At 32.8% G+C, this 18,361-nt stretch overlaps 1 protein-coding gene across 1 annotated transcript in view; it reads left to right on the top strand.

Annotated features, from left to right (window-relative positions):
- The first annotated feature begins 6,473 nt into the window (after window positions 1-6,473).
- Window positions 6,474-18,361, top strand: part of LOC107456886 (adhesion G-protein coupled receptor V1) — a 36,755-nt gene continuing 24,867 nt past the window's right edge. The window contains exons 1-7 of the mRNA XM_043039518.2: window positions 6,474-6,639; window positions 8,224-8,318; window positions 10,968-11,138; window positions 12,187-12,531; window positions 15,040-15,399; window positions 16,460-16,822; window positions 17,910-18,266. Coding sequence (XP_042895452.1) covers window positions 8,237-8,318; window positions 10,968-11,138; window positions 12,187-12,531; window positions 15,040-15,399; window positions 16,460-16,822; window positions 17,910-18,266 — 1,678 coding nt within the window. The 5' untranslated portion in view covers window positions 6,474-6,639; window positions 8,224-8,236. The remainder of the gene's footprint in view (window positions 6,640-8,223; window positions 8,319-10,967; window positions 11,139-12,186; window positions 12,532-15,039; window positions 15,400-16,459; window positions 16,823-17,909; window positions 18,267-18,361) is intronic.

Here is an 18,361-nt window from a genome sequence, read left to right as displayed (position 1 = left end):
GCAGGTCGTCGGGCTACCGAAGCGGGGGTGCCATCCCCTCCGCAGAGGATCAAAATTGTGATGGCATGTCTTCGGATCATCCTACGGGATGTTTCCCAGACCGTCGCCAATAGCCCATTGTGCAGGTCTAGCGCGACGCAAATTAACAACAACAACAACAGCATGCGTAAAAATAAATAATTCCTCTTTTGATTCAATATGCTCTTGTAGTTGTCTCTATTTTAAAGAACTGGTCGTATGAAGTAGAATTTTAGTTACGTTGCACTAGAGCCACACAATGGCTATAAGAACCGATACCGCACATCTTCGGTTCCTTCACCCGCTGATCATGGTGGTTAACCACCTATTCACAAATATGCGTGGTTCCGGTGATCTACCCAAAAGTGTGTCTTATGATCACTATAGGACCGAGCTGCAACAGATGAAGTCGTAAGATGCCGTTTAAGAGTCTCTGTGCTTACAATTTATTATCTAATGGAAGGTCTCGGTATAGTTAAGGTCGTGGAGTGGACTGATCGTTAAGATACGGTTCCCAGCAGATCACCGGAGTCATGCATCTCTGTTGCGGTCAGTGTATGGGTGTGTGATCACTTAGATCAGTCTGCATAGAGACCGAGGGTGTGCGGTATTGGTCATCGTTAAACTGTTCTACCGTAAAGAGCTCGACTTCGCCTGCAGGTCTTCGGGCTAACGAAGCGGAGTGCCATCCCCTCTGTAGAGGATCAAAATTGTGATGGCATGTCTTCGTATCATTCTCGGGGATGTTTCCCAGACAGTCACTGATAGCCCATTGTTCAGCTCTAGTGCAACGTAAATGAACTACTACTACAACAACAACTGTATAGAAAAGAGACTAAGGTACCGAACTGAAAGAGAAAACTTTAAAAGTTCGCTTCTCAAAGAATATGGGTAACCAAAAACCTTATCGTTAACAAGAAAACAGCATAAGGCACTTTACTAAAGTTTAACTTCCCCTGGATTTTAAAGAAATTTGTAATGTATTCGCGTATGAGCTCTAAGGCTTTTTAACACGAACTAGCCTTTTAGGAACACGAACCTGAGTAGTCTTTGGCTTAAGCCATGAAATTAAGATTTTAAACTGCGACACTCAAATCGGACTGTGGAGTATTTGAGCATTATGTAACTACTTAAATCATTAAAGCAATTCAGCTCTAACAAGCAAATGAAGAAAAAATAATTTAATTAAGTTGGAACTAATGCCAATAAGAAAAAAAAACCTTTCACACAAACAATTTGTAAGTTGGAGGTAGCAGGATTGATTCCAACAGTTAACATAATACAACAATAATTTTTTTATGTTTTATTCCGATCATGTTTACCTTGTGTGGAACTCATTTTAATCTTGTACTTACCAGCTTCGGAACCAAAAAGTCCATGCATTACCTTTATCCGTTTTTTTAATGCCCTTCATTTATTACTGTACAATAAGATAATAGTCTAATAAGTGTTGCGCAAATATTTATTTTGTCTAAAAATTTAGTAGGTTAGACCTAAAAGAAACTTTAAGCCATAGTAACATGGATTAATCCTAAAAAATCTATTGCCATTTTCGAGCTAAATATTAATATTGTTGGATTGTTGTTGTTGTTGTTGTAGTTCATGTACGTCGCACTGGAGCTGCATAATGGGTTCTTGGCGACATTCGGGAAACATCCCTAGGGATAATCCGAAGACATGCCATCACAATTTTGATCCTCTGCAGAGGGGATGGCGCCCCCGCTTCGGTAGCCCGATGACCTGCACGCGACACATGTCGAGTACTTTATGATAGAAGAGTTTAACGATACCGCATACCCTCGGTCCCTATGCAGACTTATCCAAGTGGTCACCCACCCGCACACTGACCGCAGAAAGTGATACCTGACTTCCGTGATCTGCTGGCAATCGTGTCTTAACGCTCAGTCCACTGCGAGACCTTAATATTCTTGGAAAGGATAGTACCGAGATAAGTGGTAGTATTTTGCTTGCGTCACCCTAGAGAGCTGCACAAAAGGCTATTGGTGATTGACTGGGAAACATCCCTGAAGATGATTCGGTGACATGCCATCATGATATTGATTTTTCGCAGAGAAGATGTCTTCCCCACTTTGCTAGCCAACCGTCTTGCACTTGAAATCTAGTCCTCTATTATATTTTATTTTATAACCGTAGTTGAACAGCTGACTCACGGCAGTTTAGATTGCTTGTACATTAGGCTGTTAGACTTACGGCAAGGGAACTCTAACCCGATATTTCACGCCAGCACTATGGTTATTGCAAGAAGGATGCGTAGTTTGTATCAACCAGCCATCACTGGGATTCGAACCCGGTTCACCTCCTTGGAAAACGAATAACAGCTCTATCCCCTGAGCTATCAAGGCACTGCACTTTATTATAACAGTCGTTAAACAACAGACCCCTGAGCCACCACGGTTCAGGGGATAGAGCGGAAGACTTTAAAGAGGATCGATACTGCACAGCCTCGGTCCTTTCGCAGACTAATCACAATGATCACCCACCAATTCACTGACAGCGCCAACGTTGCTTGACTTCGGTGTCTACAGAGAATTATGTCTGTCGATCTGTCCACTATGGAACTGTTTGATATAAAGATCAATAATTGTCAGTATATGATTAAGCACTTTACTGTAGAACACTTTAAAGAGAGCGGATACCGCCAAACCTGGGTCCCTTCGCAGACTGATCACAGGGGTCAACCACTTATTTTTTGACTATACTAATGATGCTTGGTTTCTGTGATCAGCTGGGAACCATGCCTTATGATCAGTCCCGTGTGTAGTTGTTAGTCTTTGCAAAGTTAAAACAATTTAGTGCATTTTAACGCTAAAAATGGTGGCAGTTACTTTAAACCAGGAGTACTGAATTGAAACATCAGGAATATTCCTTTACACTCTTTATTATGCAAAATTACGCAGCCATTTTTGGTGTTTAGGAACGCTAAAACTTGTAATAGCAAAAATATAAGATGCACTAAGGAGTCAGTAAAGTTATATTTACTGTACAATTCAATTTAAAGCAAGAATAATTAGTTTAGGAGATACTTAATTCTTAAAATAAAATTAGTTAAATCAAACCCATACATAGTATAAAGATAATAATAAAACGAATTTGAATTAAGCTTAATAGAACAGAAGCGGATAGGAATTTACATATTTTAAAATTATTTAAAACAGTTCACAGATATTAAAAAATTAAAATATAGCTATGCTTACTGCACAACTAAAAATATACGTACATTTTATAAGGGCGAACTTTTGTTTTAGTAGATGTATAGCAGCGCAGAATGCAGCATCAAACTCATTCTTAATTGTAAACAATCTACAAACGATACACAAAGCGCGACAATAGTGGTGTTTTCGGAAGCGAAAATAAATTACAGTTGGTATGAATGAGCGAGAGTTTGTTGTAAACTATTTTCATTAGAGGTGTTTAGATTTAACTACATCCTTTAAATTATATATGACCTCTCGATTTGTTGGTAAATTGAAGTTAAGTGTTTTTTTTCATGTTCTTGTAGGTTGTTCAACATCATGTTTGGAGGATATTACACCACAATTTTTACAGTATACTGAGTGGCTACTATATACTATTACATTCAATCTTCACGGTCTTTCAGAATCCCAAAAACTTACCGAATATTTAGAATAGCATACTGAGGTAGGCGTGATTAAAAATATATATTCCCAATGAGGTGAACTGGGTTCGAATTCCAGCTAGGGATGGCCGATCGAATTTTGCACCCAGCTCGCACCAACCACAGCGTTGACGTAAAATATATTTATTGATACACGGATCACGAGTTTGAATCCCCTTTGCGTCAGGCTAACCATGGGAGGTTTTGTGGTTTTCCTTTCTATGTCACACAAATGAGGGTTAGTTCCATCAAAAAGTCCCCCAGGAAGGCGAATTTCTCTCAATACTTGATCCAGGCGTTCCCTTGTCTTCTGGATTGGTTTCAAAATTACAAGCCTACGGAGTTGAACATTAGTAGTCGTAAACCCGAAAATTGGGTCGGTTGTCCAACGATGGTTATAAACTAAAATAATTTTAATAATCTTTTTTTTTGTATTTAATTAAATATCAATTTTAAACTACTTCTTGTCACAGGCTCAGTCAAAAACTTTCTTGTTGATTAAAATATAATTACATGTAATTAATTCTACGATATTTTGAAAATGAAATCTATTTTGGGACTAGATTAATCGATCAAACGATTTCTATTTTGAGATTCGATTAATCGATTTTTAATCGATATGAAGTTTTTGGATTTGTAAAGTAATTCATTCATATTACTATTTATCGATTAAAGAATATTATTAGTAACAAAGATTAACCAATAACTACTTGTTAACATATTCTCCTGCAGTCATTGAATAGTTCGAAAGAACTGATGATATAATGTATAAAAATTTACAACGTTCTGTACACAAAATGGCTATGTCACAGAACTACGCGAATTGACTTTAAAGCGAACATTTGTGTTTGAGGGAAATGTTTACAAAAGTTTCAAGGTTAAACTGTTTCACAAATCAGAGAAAAATGGAAAAACTGTAAAATGCTACACAAATTGCAGTACAGCGAAACTGTCAACAGAATAATTTTTCTCATGCTTCATCAAGCAATGATACCGGCTGCCTCAAAAATGACCGGTGATTTGAAAAATAACTTAAGCAAAAGGAGATAAGAGTGTACGGTTTTCTGCGTTCTTCTTAGGAAACCAAATATTTATTCCCACCAAATTTTAAAATTAGTAACAGATGACGCTGCTGATTGAAAGGAAATTATGAAACTGTGACTGAATTAGTCAACATAGCACAAAGTGTACTCAATCCTTCTCGGTAAGATATTGCGTTTACTGCTGCATATTAGACTGAATAAATATTCTGTTGTCCACACCACCCCGTTGTTAAAAATGATGGTTATTTTAAAATCATTGTTTAAGAGGTTTGCTCAGTTATAATGAAATCTGTTGATAAATTTTGGCATTAACTTTGAAATTTGCTGGAAATAAATTTTTCGGTTCCTTACACTAAACGAAACAAATCATATAATTCTATTTCCTTCGTTTTTGTTTGAATTGATTTTGCTAATCGTCTATCTTTTTAAGACACCTAATATATGTAAAATAAAAATATGGTTTATGATCCAACAACAAAATGCCTGAAGAAAAATTATCAAATTGGCACATTCTTTTAGAATAAAAAAACTTTTGTGGTTCAGCGATAATTGTTAAGATAATTTTGCAGTCTAAAATTTGTTAAGATTAACTCTAACAAAGTCAATAAAGTTATAAGGGTAAAGATTTTTTGTGCCTGCAGAAAAATATATCTCGGCTAAGTCAATACAAATAAGAATTGATAAAATAATTTTACAGGTTCAAATAATGCTGACAAAGTCAATATATATTCGATTCCAGGCCGGCCGAAGTCTATGATAAATAGTGACTGATGCACATTAAATCTGTGGAGTCGCAAAGTCCTCCAAGTTCCCATAAAAAGTCAGTACCTCTGGAGTACTGATCCAGGAGTTTTCTTGTCTTCTGGATGGGTTAAAAAATACAAGGCTACGGAATTGAACATTAGTAGTCGTAATAGCGTCTGTAATTCGTAAACAGCTAGAGTAGCTTCTGTACTCGATAACAGGAATATAATAACTTATTTTATAGATTTAACTTTATTACATACAAAATTCCTGTTAATTGCTGCCAAAATTGCATAATTTGATATTTTTAATTGTTCCTTGAAAGTTTGAGAAAAAAATTATGCTATTTCTTGACGATATATTTTTATGGTTATTCATCGATATTACAACAAGATTAGAAGAATATATTATTCAAAATTATTTATGATAGAAATAATTAAAGCATTTAGTTGTATTTTTAATAAAATCAGAAATAAATGAAAACAAAAATTATCCTAGAATTTAAACAAAATTATTTCCGTAGAATTAAAAAAAAAAGGAAATTCGTAAAACGATCACTGAATACAAGTTTTTATTTCACATTTGTGAAAAAAAAAACGATGCTATTTCCAGACGATATCTTTAGGGTTATTCATCGATACGACAAAAAGATTGAAAGAATATATTTTCAAAATTCATTAATATTTTAATAATTAAAACATTTAATCGTATTTCAAATAAAATGAGAAAGAAAAAAAAAGTATCCTGGAATTTGAACAAAATTATTTCTGCAGAATTTTAAAAAAAAATAAAGAAATGTATAAAACGATCATTATATACAAGTTTTAATTTCACAATTATAACTTGTATTGGAAACAAAAGATTTATTTCACTGAACAAAAAAGATACACTGAACTATTTTGGAAAGAAAAATTTGCAACTAATATCGAATTACTCGTTGTAACAAATCGTTTGAAATGAGGGCTTAGGGCGAAAAACCGATGTAATCGTTTGGCCATATGACAGTTCCTTTTAATTTCGATCCAGTTCGCGGTGAGGTTGCGTTATTTGTAAGCATGTAATGATTATGAAAAAAGAGATTCCTTCGTTCTTTTTAGTTTTCATATCGCCAATATTGATTGCTTTAATAAAAGAGCCTAGTTCACAGGATGCAGAGAACGGTTGAAGCTTCGGAGGAAGTAAGCATAACGTTAACAGGTAAGCTTCCCGTACATAGTACATGGCATTTCTTACATTTTGTTTAATTTCAAAATGTATCATTAACTATATTTAATACTTTATTATTTATTTATTACAAACTAGATGAAGTCTAATCTACAAATAATTTTTTAATACAGTCTCGCTTTTGCTGTCTGAGGTACTAAAATCCAAAAAAATTTATTAAACTTGTATTTTAAACTTGTGATTAATTTAATCAAATTCAGTTACAAATTAAGTGAAATCTAATCAATTAAAATTAATACACAAATAATATATGAGTGTTTTGAAGTCTAAGTTATTAAAAATCAGTAAATTTATAACCGTCGTTGAATAGCTGACCCGATTCAACTCCGTAGCCTTGTAATTTTGAAACTAAATCAGAAGACAAAGGAACTCCTGGATCAAATATTGGGAAAAATTTGCCTTCGAGGTGGACTTTCTGATAGAACTTGTCAGTATTTCTGTTACAGGAGAGGAAAACCACGAAAATCTCCACAGTTAGCCTGACGGCACACATGGTCCGTCTACCACTGGCGAAATTTTACGTTAGCACTGTAGTTGGTGCGAGTTGGGTGCGAACTTTGCATCAACTAGTCATCGCTGGAATTCGAAAGCAGTTCAATGATTTGGAATAAACTTTGCTTTTTATTTTCTTCAACAATAATAAACGCGTAACAAATTTATTCTATTGCAACAGATTTTAGGATTTGAAAAATATGATAGCTTAACTTAACAAAATTCTCATACTTTATCTAAGATTGTTTTAGTTTGTTATTATTTAATAATTATTTACTTAATAATTATTTACCTAATAATATTACTTTAAAGTGAGAAAAAGTAAATATGATTTTAGAAAAGGATTTTACGTTGTTGAGATGGAAACTCTTCAAATTCGTTTTCAAGTTTTAATATTGTTAAACATAAGGACATATGTGTACCAACGTATTATATTGCATGATGGTATAAGATGTGTAAAATATGATGACTTAGTTTAACGCAGTTCTTATACTTTTCGTAAAAGTTATTTATATTTGTCTAATTTTGTTTAAAAATACTCTAAAGAGAGAAAAAGGGCGCAGTTTTCTAGAAAATGATCGTAAGTTGTTTAAATGGCAATTTTTTAGATTCATTTTTTAATTTTCAATATTTTTACACAAATTATGAGCCAATGTGTACCAAATTACTCTATTGCAATATGCAATAGAGATACCCAAGCCAGAAGCTGTACTGTAGCTTTGAGTGGAATAAATCAATTAATTGACGTTTGCACCATTCCTATTAGACAATTCCTATTCACTTCTCAATGGAAACCACTTCCTATTGATTGCTATCTGTAACTCATTGATCATTGATGGATTGCCAAGGAACAGATAAGCGAAGTGACATCAGCTTAGACATTTCTATAAGTTTATATTATAGCTTATTTCAACTTAGTCCTTATATTTTAAATTCTTCAATGAATACCTTCGAAATTTAATAATGTTGATTTCATGATAATTCATTCAGTTCATTGAGAAATTAGTAATAAACTATAAGTTAGTTTTGTATGTCACTATTTGATAGAAATATTATTGATTTCAGATGAAAACTCATTATGAAAATTTTGATTCGAACATGCTTGACGGTGATATTGCAGATGTTAACAGTTTCGTCTTTCACTGAGGGTCTTTTAACTGGTACGTGATATTAAATATTTTTTGTCTTAAATAAATAATAATCCTGATATATGCTCTTTTTTGAAAGCACATAAATTGCGCTTTGAAATGTCAAATGCATCAACTTTTGAATGCATAATTTTTAACCTCATATGGTTTAATAATAAGAGATTTCAACAATAACTTTTTACATTTCCCTATACCAGGGATGGCGAACCAATGGCACGCGTGCCATTTATGACACGAGATACAATATTTTGGGCACGCCACCAATCACAATTGTTATTACACAAATATTATTACACTATGAAGCATATGTAACAATTAAATTAAAATTCACAAAAACAAACAAAATAATCAATTATTAATAAAAAAATAAACAATTAATGCTAAAAAAATAGTTAATAACCATAAAAAACAAGATAACAATAAATAACTAGCATAAAAAACAACAGTCCTGCTTGAACTAACATCTTACAACCTAATATAAGTTATTTGTCATCTAATCTGCAACAACAGAAGTCACACTGATGTTACTTTAAGTTATTTTAAGATATTGCAAAATATATTTTTTTTCAATGTAAATAAAGAGTATTTGGTATTATTATTTTCTCAATAATCACGAAGTCAGAATTATTTGACGGCACGTCTATGACCTCATTAAACAATTTTTTAGAAAAATTGGCACGTTGGTGTATAAAGGTTCGCCACCCCTGCCCTATACTTTTCTAGCAATACAGCGATATTAAAATAACACTAAATTTTTTTATTGCTCTAAAGCAGACTTTTTTCTTTTTTACTTGGAATAAAATTAGAACCTAATAATTTTTCTCAGTTACTATTGTAACATCAAACACAAACTTGTTTTTAATTTTTTTCAAAATTTTTGGTTATAATAAATTTTTTTGTGAATATTTTTGGCAAATAAGCTTTTATTTATTTTAATAACTGGCTTCGAACAGCCAATCCAATTCTGAGTTCATGACTGTCGATGTTCAACTCCGCAGCTTTGTAATTTTAAACCCAACCCAGAAGACAAGAGAAGTCCTAAAACTTAGCCTTCCAGAAGGAATATTTGATGTATCTAACCCATATTTGCGTTACATGGAGAGGAAAATCACGAAAACATGCCACGGTTAACCCGACGACAAGAGCTTCTAACCCATGATCCTTCTACTACTGAGGACATTTTACGTCAGCACTGTGGTCGGTGCGAGTCTGGAGCAGAATTCGCATCAACCAGGCACCGTTGGGATTTGAGCCTTGGGCACCTCATTTTAAGGCGAATGCACTACCCCCTGATTCACAGCGGCTCTCGCCTTAAGAAATAGTGCAAAAAGTAAATTTTTAATAGATATTGCTTTAGAGTTGCAAATAGTTATTTCCACAAAAAATGGATTAAAAATGCCATTTCAAAAATAAAATTTTAGCTTTTCGAGTAAAACTAATTTCAGACTTGAAATCACCACACCTGAATTAGGCGGGCGTGATCAAGTATTTGTATAAATGCATCAAAATATTTGCTCCCCTATGAAATTAATAATTAGAATACGCGGAAAAGAGTAATAAATATAATAAATACTTCGGATTGCTGGATTTCGTGGCAAAATCAATCGCTTGCTCATTGAATCTGAAATACCAATAAAAATTAGGAAGCATAAATTTTAAATATTAAATGCATCATCAGTGGTGCCACAATAGAAAATATTCCATGAGTTTCTCTGTACGGAGACTGAGGAGCTAGCTTTCAATTTCGCCCAGTCCTTAAAACGTAACAATCTTGTTCCAAGTTTTCACATGATGTTATTATTATTTATTTAATAACCATTCTTTTACTGATATTTTCAGTAATTCCGCCGAAAAACAAACTATTACAGAAAAGTTGAAACCTTAAAGAATAATAATATTCCATTCATGATTTCTTGAAACTTAGGTAACATTCTCACTTGATCTGTTTCGACCTTTTGCCTAAGTTTCACTGATCAGATTCTTAATTACTCTATGAAACTTTAAAGTGAATTTCCGCTTAATGAAAAAGATGTTATCATGATAGATACATGCTAAGAATACTATCGGCAAAGCGTTAGTAGATATATTGCATTGAAATAAAATTTCGTTATTTAAATATTTTATTTAACACGAAATTGTTTGTTTAAAAAAAAGAGAGAGAAAGACGGAATATTTCCCCTCTTTTCTCTAGGAATAAAACTGATTGAACTCTTTAAAAATGGCAACTGTGGTAGGCGCTTTAACGAGTTCAAGCAAGCTTCTATAGCTCCGTATCACCGATCTCATCCATTAACTTCTTGCTTCAATATTATAACAACAAAATAAACATTAGACAGGAATAAAGCAACAGCAAAGTTAAAAGAGCAAAAATAATGCCACATAAACAGACATACTACTTTTCGGTACTTTAATGAAGAAGCGTCTTCAACGTGGAAACTCAGAATAAAAACGGAAAACACAGAGATACAGAAAAAAATAACAAAGAAGTTACAACAGGGAAAAAAAGTGTTGACCAATGACCACTAGCGTAGAGGAGAACATGATTGAGCAAGTGCATGCACTATCTATATTGTTAGTTAATTCTTCATGCAATAAAAGAATTAGATATAATTGTTTACATTATTGTGTTTAATAATTATCTTTACCATTCAATTATTCTAGTTTGCCCACCAAATGAAGAATATAGAGTTTGCGGTCCAAAATGTCCTCCAAATTGTGAAATTCTGAAAGATGAAATATGTTGTGAAGTTGTTTGTGTAGCTGGCTGCTTTTGCAAAGATGGGTACATGAGATTTACTGAAAATGGAGAATGTGTACCCTTACAATCGTGCCGTAAGTAAATACCATCATTGTTAATTTATTTTGCACTACTCTGTTTGAAGATGAAAATGTGTACAAGGTGACAAAACGGTTAGAAACCGTCAAATACCAAAAGAAATACACATCAGATCGAAATATTAAAAATGCACTTGTTTTACATTGAATTAAAACCTCATCTTCTTTGTAAAAAGTAAAGGCGAAAAAGTTGCCAAGTTTCGAGGGCTCAAAGAGCGCCCATTCTGAAAACTCGCCAAAGGTGATGCTAAATTTTTCAAGCGCTAAAAATAAACTTCCATGCTCAAAACTCGTCAGACGGAGTAATCATTCACATTTGTTTAAATTTTAAAGGCTTAAATTCGCATATTTGTATGGAACTATGTTATTTTTTCGGAAACTTATAGTTTACGAAATTAAAAAAAAACAAAAAAAAACAAAACATGGTTTTAACGATTTTTTAAAATTTAAAAATATTAATTTTTCCAAAAAAAGAAAAAATGTTTCGAAAAGTTAATTTTGAGAATTTTTAAACATTTTGTAGGAAATATACAGGGTCATTCATAATTCCCTCCGGGGTTTCGAAGCGTTATAGTAAAAAACAAAGACGAATATGGCAAAAAAGAACATATGAAATTATTTCAAAAATATTCAAGTTTTAATTTAAGCAGTTACCGGTAGATGGCAGTAACATGTACCACTGAAACCAGTTGTAGTAAACATAAGGTTGTAGTAAACAGAGGGAATTATGAATAACCCTGTATTATTTTTTTGTTCTTATTAAAATTATTCTTGATTTGTTAAAAAAAAAACTTGTTTTTTTCTTTTACCGGTTTAAATTTAAATATTTATGCGAAAGATTTCAAGATTTTTACTATTAAGTTCCAATTTTTACATTATCATCTAAACTATTGCATGACTGTGAATCCAATAATGTTCAGCAATAATATTCTAAAAATTTAGTAAAAAAATTTGTAAAATTTTGTAATTTTGTTTCACTTTTGAATCTTGTAGTATACAATTATAAAATGTTTATTAAATTTATTATTTTTTTTCTTTCAAATAGCTAGTGCAGGTGTTCTGAGATTTGTAAATGACGAACAGCAAGTCTATGAAGGAGAAAAAGTATTCAGAATCGCAGTCGATCGAATAAGTGGCTCCCATGGCCGAATAACTGTCCATTGGCGCCTAGTCTTCGAAGGTAGCATATCTTATCCAGAGTACAGTGGAAAAACAGGAATTATTGAATTCCTAGACGGAGAAACGAGAAAAATAATTGAAATACCATTAGTGGACGATACTATCAGGGGACACGATATTTCATTCAGACTCGAATTGTATGAAGCCAGTAAAAAGGCAGAAATCGCATTGGATCATGCGTTTTCCTTCCTAACTATTAAAGATGACGACAGTAAGTAAAAATTTATTGCTTCGAGTTCATTTTGAATGCTGTAATAAATCGTAATGTCTCAATCAAAATTAAGATTTACTGATGAAAAATAACAAATATGGACTGACTTTTTCAAACTGTAGCTGTAAGATATAACCTGATAAAAAATTTCATTCGCTTCAAAAATATATAAATAAAAAATATCAGTTGACGTACTTCAAACGATCAAAAACAGGCTCCCTTTATTTCAAGACTTGCCAGACGTGAATGAGAGGAAACAAAAGTGATTTGAAATGTAAAACGAAAAGCTGCCAACGAAAATTGGAAGAAAAAAAAAGAAAACTGGAAAAATTACAGTAATCGAGAGAGAAAAAAGATGAAAAAATTATGATTAATTTTAATTTTTTTCTTTTTCTTCTCTAAGCAATTGTGGTTTTTCTAGTTTCATTTCTCAGAATTTTTTTTTATTTCTCGTTGACGACTTTTCGCTTGTTATTTCAAATCACTTTACTTTCGTCTCATTCTCGTCTGGTAAGTCTTGAAAATGGGAGCCTGTTTTTGAGGGCTTAAAACATGTCGACTGTTATTTCCTATTTATATATTTCTGAACTAAATTTGTTAAATGAGTCAGTGTTCCGCTAGTAGTAAATTGAACTGTAATTATCTTTGGTTATACTCTTTTTGTTTATTTCTACATCTCTATCGCAACATTTTGAGATGTTTATCAATTTCTTTTTTCATGTTATCCTGCTTTACAATTTCCCTTTTCACAAATTTTTGTCAAACTTCTTGATTTTGTGCCATGGTTCAAATCTACCTTAGTGGCTATTTTGTTAAACAAAAATAATATATACAATAAAATAAAAACGTTAAAATAAATCAGTAATTTGATTTATAGTAAATTAATCAAAGAATGTAACTTTTTTAATCATGTGTTCAGTGACTTATAGCACTGGAGAAAAGAAGTTGCCACTTGCCACAAAGAAAACTACTCCTGATGCAGAATTTTTATTAAGTATATTTTTTTTTATACTTTTTCATAATTTTGCATTAATTTAAGTCAAAATAAGTCACATATATTTAGCATTTCAATAAGTTTTGATAAAATTGAAATACAGCCTGAAACACCGTAGTCTTTTTTGCACTAAAGGTAAACACTCTTCAATTCCAAACAATATTATTTCAAATTTGCACTTATTTGAAGTTATTTGGATTTAAGAGAAGCAGTTATTCAGCATTGAAATTTCCTTAATTTGCAAACTCTATTATTAAGAACTTTTTGAATATGAATGAAATTTTTTTTTTCTAACTGCTTATTTTGGATTTTATATTTTAGTACTAATATAATTTCGATAATATAACAGTTTCTTTAGTAACTATTAGACTGTTTGTTTATAATTAAAAAACATTAAAGTATATTTTTACCTGTAATTAGAGAGTCATGAAAAAATCTATATAAAAATATACATACCAGTGTCCCACCTGCGTCAAAGTGTTAATAAAAATGATAATATGGTTGATGGATAGAAAAACCTTGTTATTCTCCTTGATACAAGGCTACTATCTAGTGTGCTCAGGAGTTAAACTACTATTTAACTATAAAAAATATAGGTTGGGTTAAGCACAAGGCCCAACTTCGCTTAATTTGGGCCCGGGGCAAAAACTTCTTTGGGGGCTCCTCTCTGCTTCACTAATTCAGTAATGAAGAATCGAACTATATGGAGGTATTTAAATTTTCACCTCATTATACATATATAACAAGAGAATTTATTAAAATCATATATAGCAAGATACATTTATAGCAAGAGAATTATTAAGAGAATTATTACCCCTCCAATGGTCAGACGAAATATCGTTCCGTCCATTTTATTGATTTTCTGACAATTCTATGTCCATCATGCCGAATGCAGTTTTCTAATTGTTAACTTTGTCATCCAGCTGCAAAAAATTCATATCCTTGCTGACGTTAGGGGGGAATTCAGCTAAATTTTTTAAATTACGATGTCTCACTTAAGTCAATCAGAAGCCTGTATTTTGGAAAACATATCCCATTTTGTGATATATAAAAATAGTCTTTTGATTGGCCAAATTTGTCCACCGTAATTGCGAAATTTACCTAAACTCCGCACTGGAAAGCCATGGATTTACGAAAAATAGATTTTTTGTACTCATACGATAGATTAACGAGGAAGCTAACATAAAACAGACGCATTTTACATTGTACTGATATTTTGTTTAAAAAAAGTTCATTGAAAAAGGAAACCTGAAATAAACTTTCTATTCGATTTGGGACCCCCTCTTATGTGGGGCCCGGGGCAATTGCCCCTTATGCCCATGCCTTTGTCAGACTCTGGTTAAGAATCCTCATGTTCTTCTCACAAAACATTTTGTAAACAAATCGTAAATTTTTCTAAAAGTACCAATTAAAAGTATTTTTTTAAAAAGTGAATTCTGGCCTAAATTGTAGTGATATATTACACTTAAGAAGTTTATATAATGTATTAATTGATAAAAAATTACTTATTTCAGTGCAACCTGGTTATTTAGAATTGGAAAATCATTCGTATACTGTAGTAGAGGGTGAAGGCAAGGTTGAAATTTTTGTGGTTCGTAAAGACGGCACTGATGGCAAGATTCTAGCTCATTATCGAACGAGAAGTGCCACGGCATTAAGTGGTATTGATTTTGAGACGGCACTTGGACAGTTGATCTTTGAAGAAGGGGAAACGAGAAAGAGTTTTGTCATACATATAAAAAATGATGATATAAAAGAAAATTCGAAGTTTTTCGAGGTCGAACTCTTCAATCAAGCTCCTGGAGATGGAACCGTCAATTTCAGAAGAACTGGTTTGAGTCAAATCGCCTCCATCACCATTACAGACGATGACAGTAAGTTCCTTTCTTTCCTTTTTCACATTTCATTCAATTGTTTCATTTAATACAGTTAACTTATTTAGTTCAAATTTCGTAAACACGGTGTTCTGTAATCACTATCTCTAATAAATATTTTTCTGGCGCTTATTAAAAAATAAAGCAAAAGACCAGGGGAAGGAAGGGTTCCTCGATAGTGTGTCGATAATATGCCCTTACCTCCTCGACAAGTTTGTGAACGTTTTTCAGATTCACCCTAGATCAGGGGTGTGCAAACTTTTTTGACCGAGGGCAAAAAATCGGGAAAAAAAGAAGTTTGGTGGGCCAGGTAAAAACGTCTAAAATGAAAAAAAGAATGATATACAAGTTTTAATTTACATATTTAATGAAATGAATGAAATTGTGACTTCATTTTTAAAAGTTCCTTATATTGAGGTTCCAAGTGAGATGTACTTATTTTAAGGAACGAGGATAAATGTTTGTCTATTAGCCTACTTCTGTGTCTATTAGTCTACTACTGAAATGATTTTTTCTAAGGTTCATCATCGCAAACACTTGTTCACAGATATAAGATGAAGCATACATAGCACTGATTTTCTGGGCATGAAATATTAAATTTGGGAAACTAGCTTTTGGTAATGATTTGTAAAACTCAAACTTTGGTAAACTTATATACAACTACTTTAAATGGCGCCAATCTACGACTATTCTATAAAGAACTTCAACATTTTACAAATTGAAGCCATCAATTTATGCTTTGTAGAACGAAAATAGAGAAAGTAAAAAGGTCATCAGTAACTTTGCTAAAAAAGAAAGAACGAAAATAGTAGTACAAAGTACACAAGAAAATGGATGTATATTTGCTTATATTCGCCACGGATTGGCAAGTTCAAATTTTATCCGCTGGCTGGATAAAACTTTCCGGCGGGCCACAATTGGTCGGCGGGCCGTAGTTTGCCCATCCCTGCCCTAGATGGCGATTACATAATACTCTGTATCCGAGAGAGAATGTTCTTAAGTGTTTTTTCCTGATTAAAACCCTAATGCCTACCAATTAAAGAATAATTTCTCTTTGCAGTGAAACCAGGTAACTTTGAGGTGGAAAGTACAAACTACGTTTTCCCTGAATCCGCTGGAATCGTACGCATACCAGTTCTTAGAAATGGCGGTACTGACGGACAAATTAGTGTGCACTTCAAGACGATTGTCAAATCTGCAAAAGCGAACATCGACTTCAATCCTGTTGAGGGAGTATTGGAATTTGCTGAAGGACAAAGTAGAAACTTCATCGAAGTTAAGATTTTGGATGATGATCTGAGGGAACCCAATAAAAATTTCCAGATTCTTCTGTTTGATCCTGCTTCAGGACCTGGTGTGATTAATTTCCGGAAAAATGATTTTAAGGAAACATTCATTTTGGTTACGATTACAGACGACGATAGTAAGTATTTACCCTGCTTTCTATTACGATTAGAATCCCTTTATTAAATGTAGTTAGGAAGTTACGACCAGCCCCTTCAAAAATTTCCGAAAAAGAAAAATATCCAAATTGGTTACCACACTTGTCGGAGATTCTTACACACTTAGTATTCCGCATCAAAATCATTTTAACTTTATCAAGCTAGGCTTTCTTCGTTTTTCACTGCCAAATACGAAGCCAAATTACACCAAATGTATGTAAATTATTGATTAATTGAACCAGCTATCTAAATCTAAAAATAGAATTTTTAGTTTGTTGCCGAAACTCTTGACCATAAATAACATCTTAGATGAAAAACTAAGGTTTTGCAAAGATGTCTGCGCTAGCGGCTTAATTACATCCTTGTGTGGAATAAATCAATCAATCTCGCAACTTCAGGATTGCGAATGGCAACTGATTATTTTAACCATTTCTATATTATTCCTAATCAATACAAATATAGAAATGTTTTCCTAATACTTCCTATCTAACTGATTGAATCATTAATGGATTTTCCGTGGGCAGGTAAGTGAAGTGACTCAGCTTAGGCATCTCTTTTAAGAACTGCAACTGTTTATTTGTCGTATAATATCATAAATAACTTGATAAATATACCAATTATAGTTTCCAAAAACTAAAATTTCACAAAATAAATGATTAATTGACACTTAGGAACAATTTTTTTAAAAAAAATTTACTTACAGAAAATGTTTGAGATTCTGCTTGAAAAAGAGACCTTGTCGATCCCTCCGTGTTAATTAAACATACCTTTGTGCTACTATCATATATTAGTGCTACTATTGTGAGCTTTTTACACTTTAAAGTAGCATTCTGTACGTTCACGTATGTATGTTTTGCTATAGCTCGGTGAAGAACCGAGATTGTTCTGCAGCAAACGTACGTGAACACGCTGGATATTACGTTAAAGTGCAAGAATCTCTTTAATAATTTTTAAACGCAACTTTCATAATTTATGTGTATCATTAATTACAAATTTTTCCTCAATCAGCACAGTAAAAATATTTTTTGAATTATAACATTCATTAAATATTTATTTTCCTTTCCACAGTGAAACCTGGATACTTTGAATTGGAGAAAGAGTCATACACTGTAACAGAAGGCGGAGCATTGAGAGTTGGAATCGTTCGTCTCGGTGGAACAGATGGAAGCTTAACAATCCACGTCAAAACAGTAGCCAAATCAGCACTGGCTACTACAAACTTTATAGCGCTTGATAAAGAAATAATATTTGCAGAAAATGAAGAGAAGAAGTATATTGATATTCCTATTGTGGACAATGACATTAGAGAGCCCGACAAAAAGTTCGAGATCATATTGTATGATCCAGTTCCAGGAATAGGAGTCATAAATTTCAGAAACAGCGGGAAAGTGATGCAATCTGTGGTGACCATTGTTGATAATGACAGTAAGAATATCTCTCTGTTTTTTTTTCTAAATCAAAAACAATCGTTCCTCGTTTAAGATGGAGTCTCTGTATCTAACATAGTTGTGGAGCTTCAA

The sequence above is a fragment of the Parasteatoda tepidariorum genome, chromosome 10 (assembly GCF_043381705.1).
Source record: "Parasteatoda tepidariorum isolate YZ-2023 chromosome 10, CAS_Ptep_4.0, whole genome shotgun sequence".
Lineage (NCBI taxonomy): Eukaryota > Metazoa > Arthropoda > Arachnida > Araneae > Theridiidae > Parasteatoda > Parasteatoda tepidariorum.
Note: the sequence above shows the minus strand (reverse complement) of the source record. Positions and strands in the feature narration are given on the sequence as shown.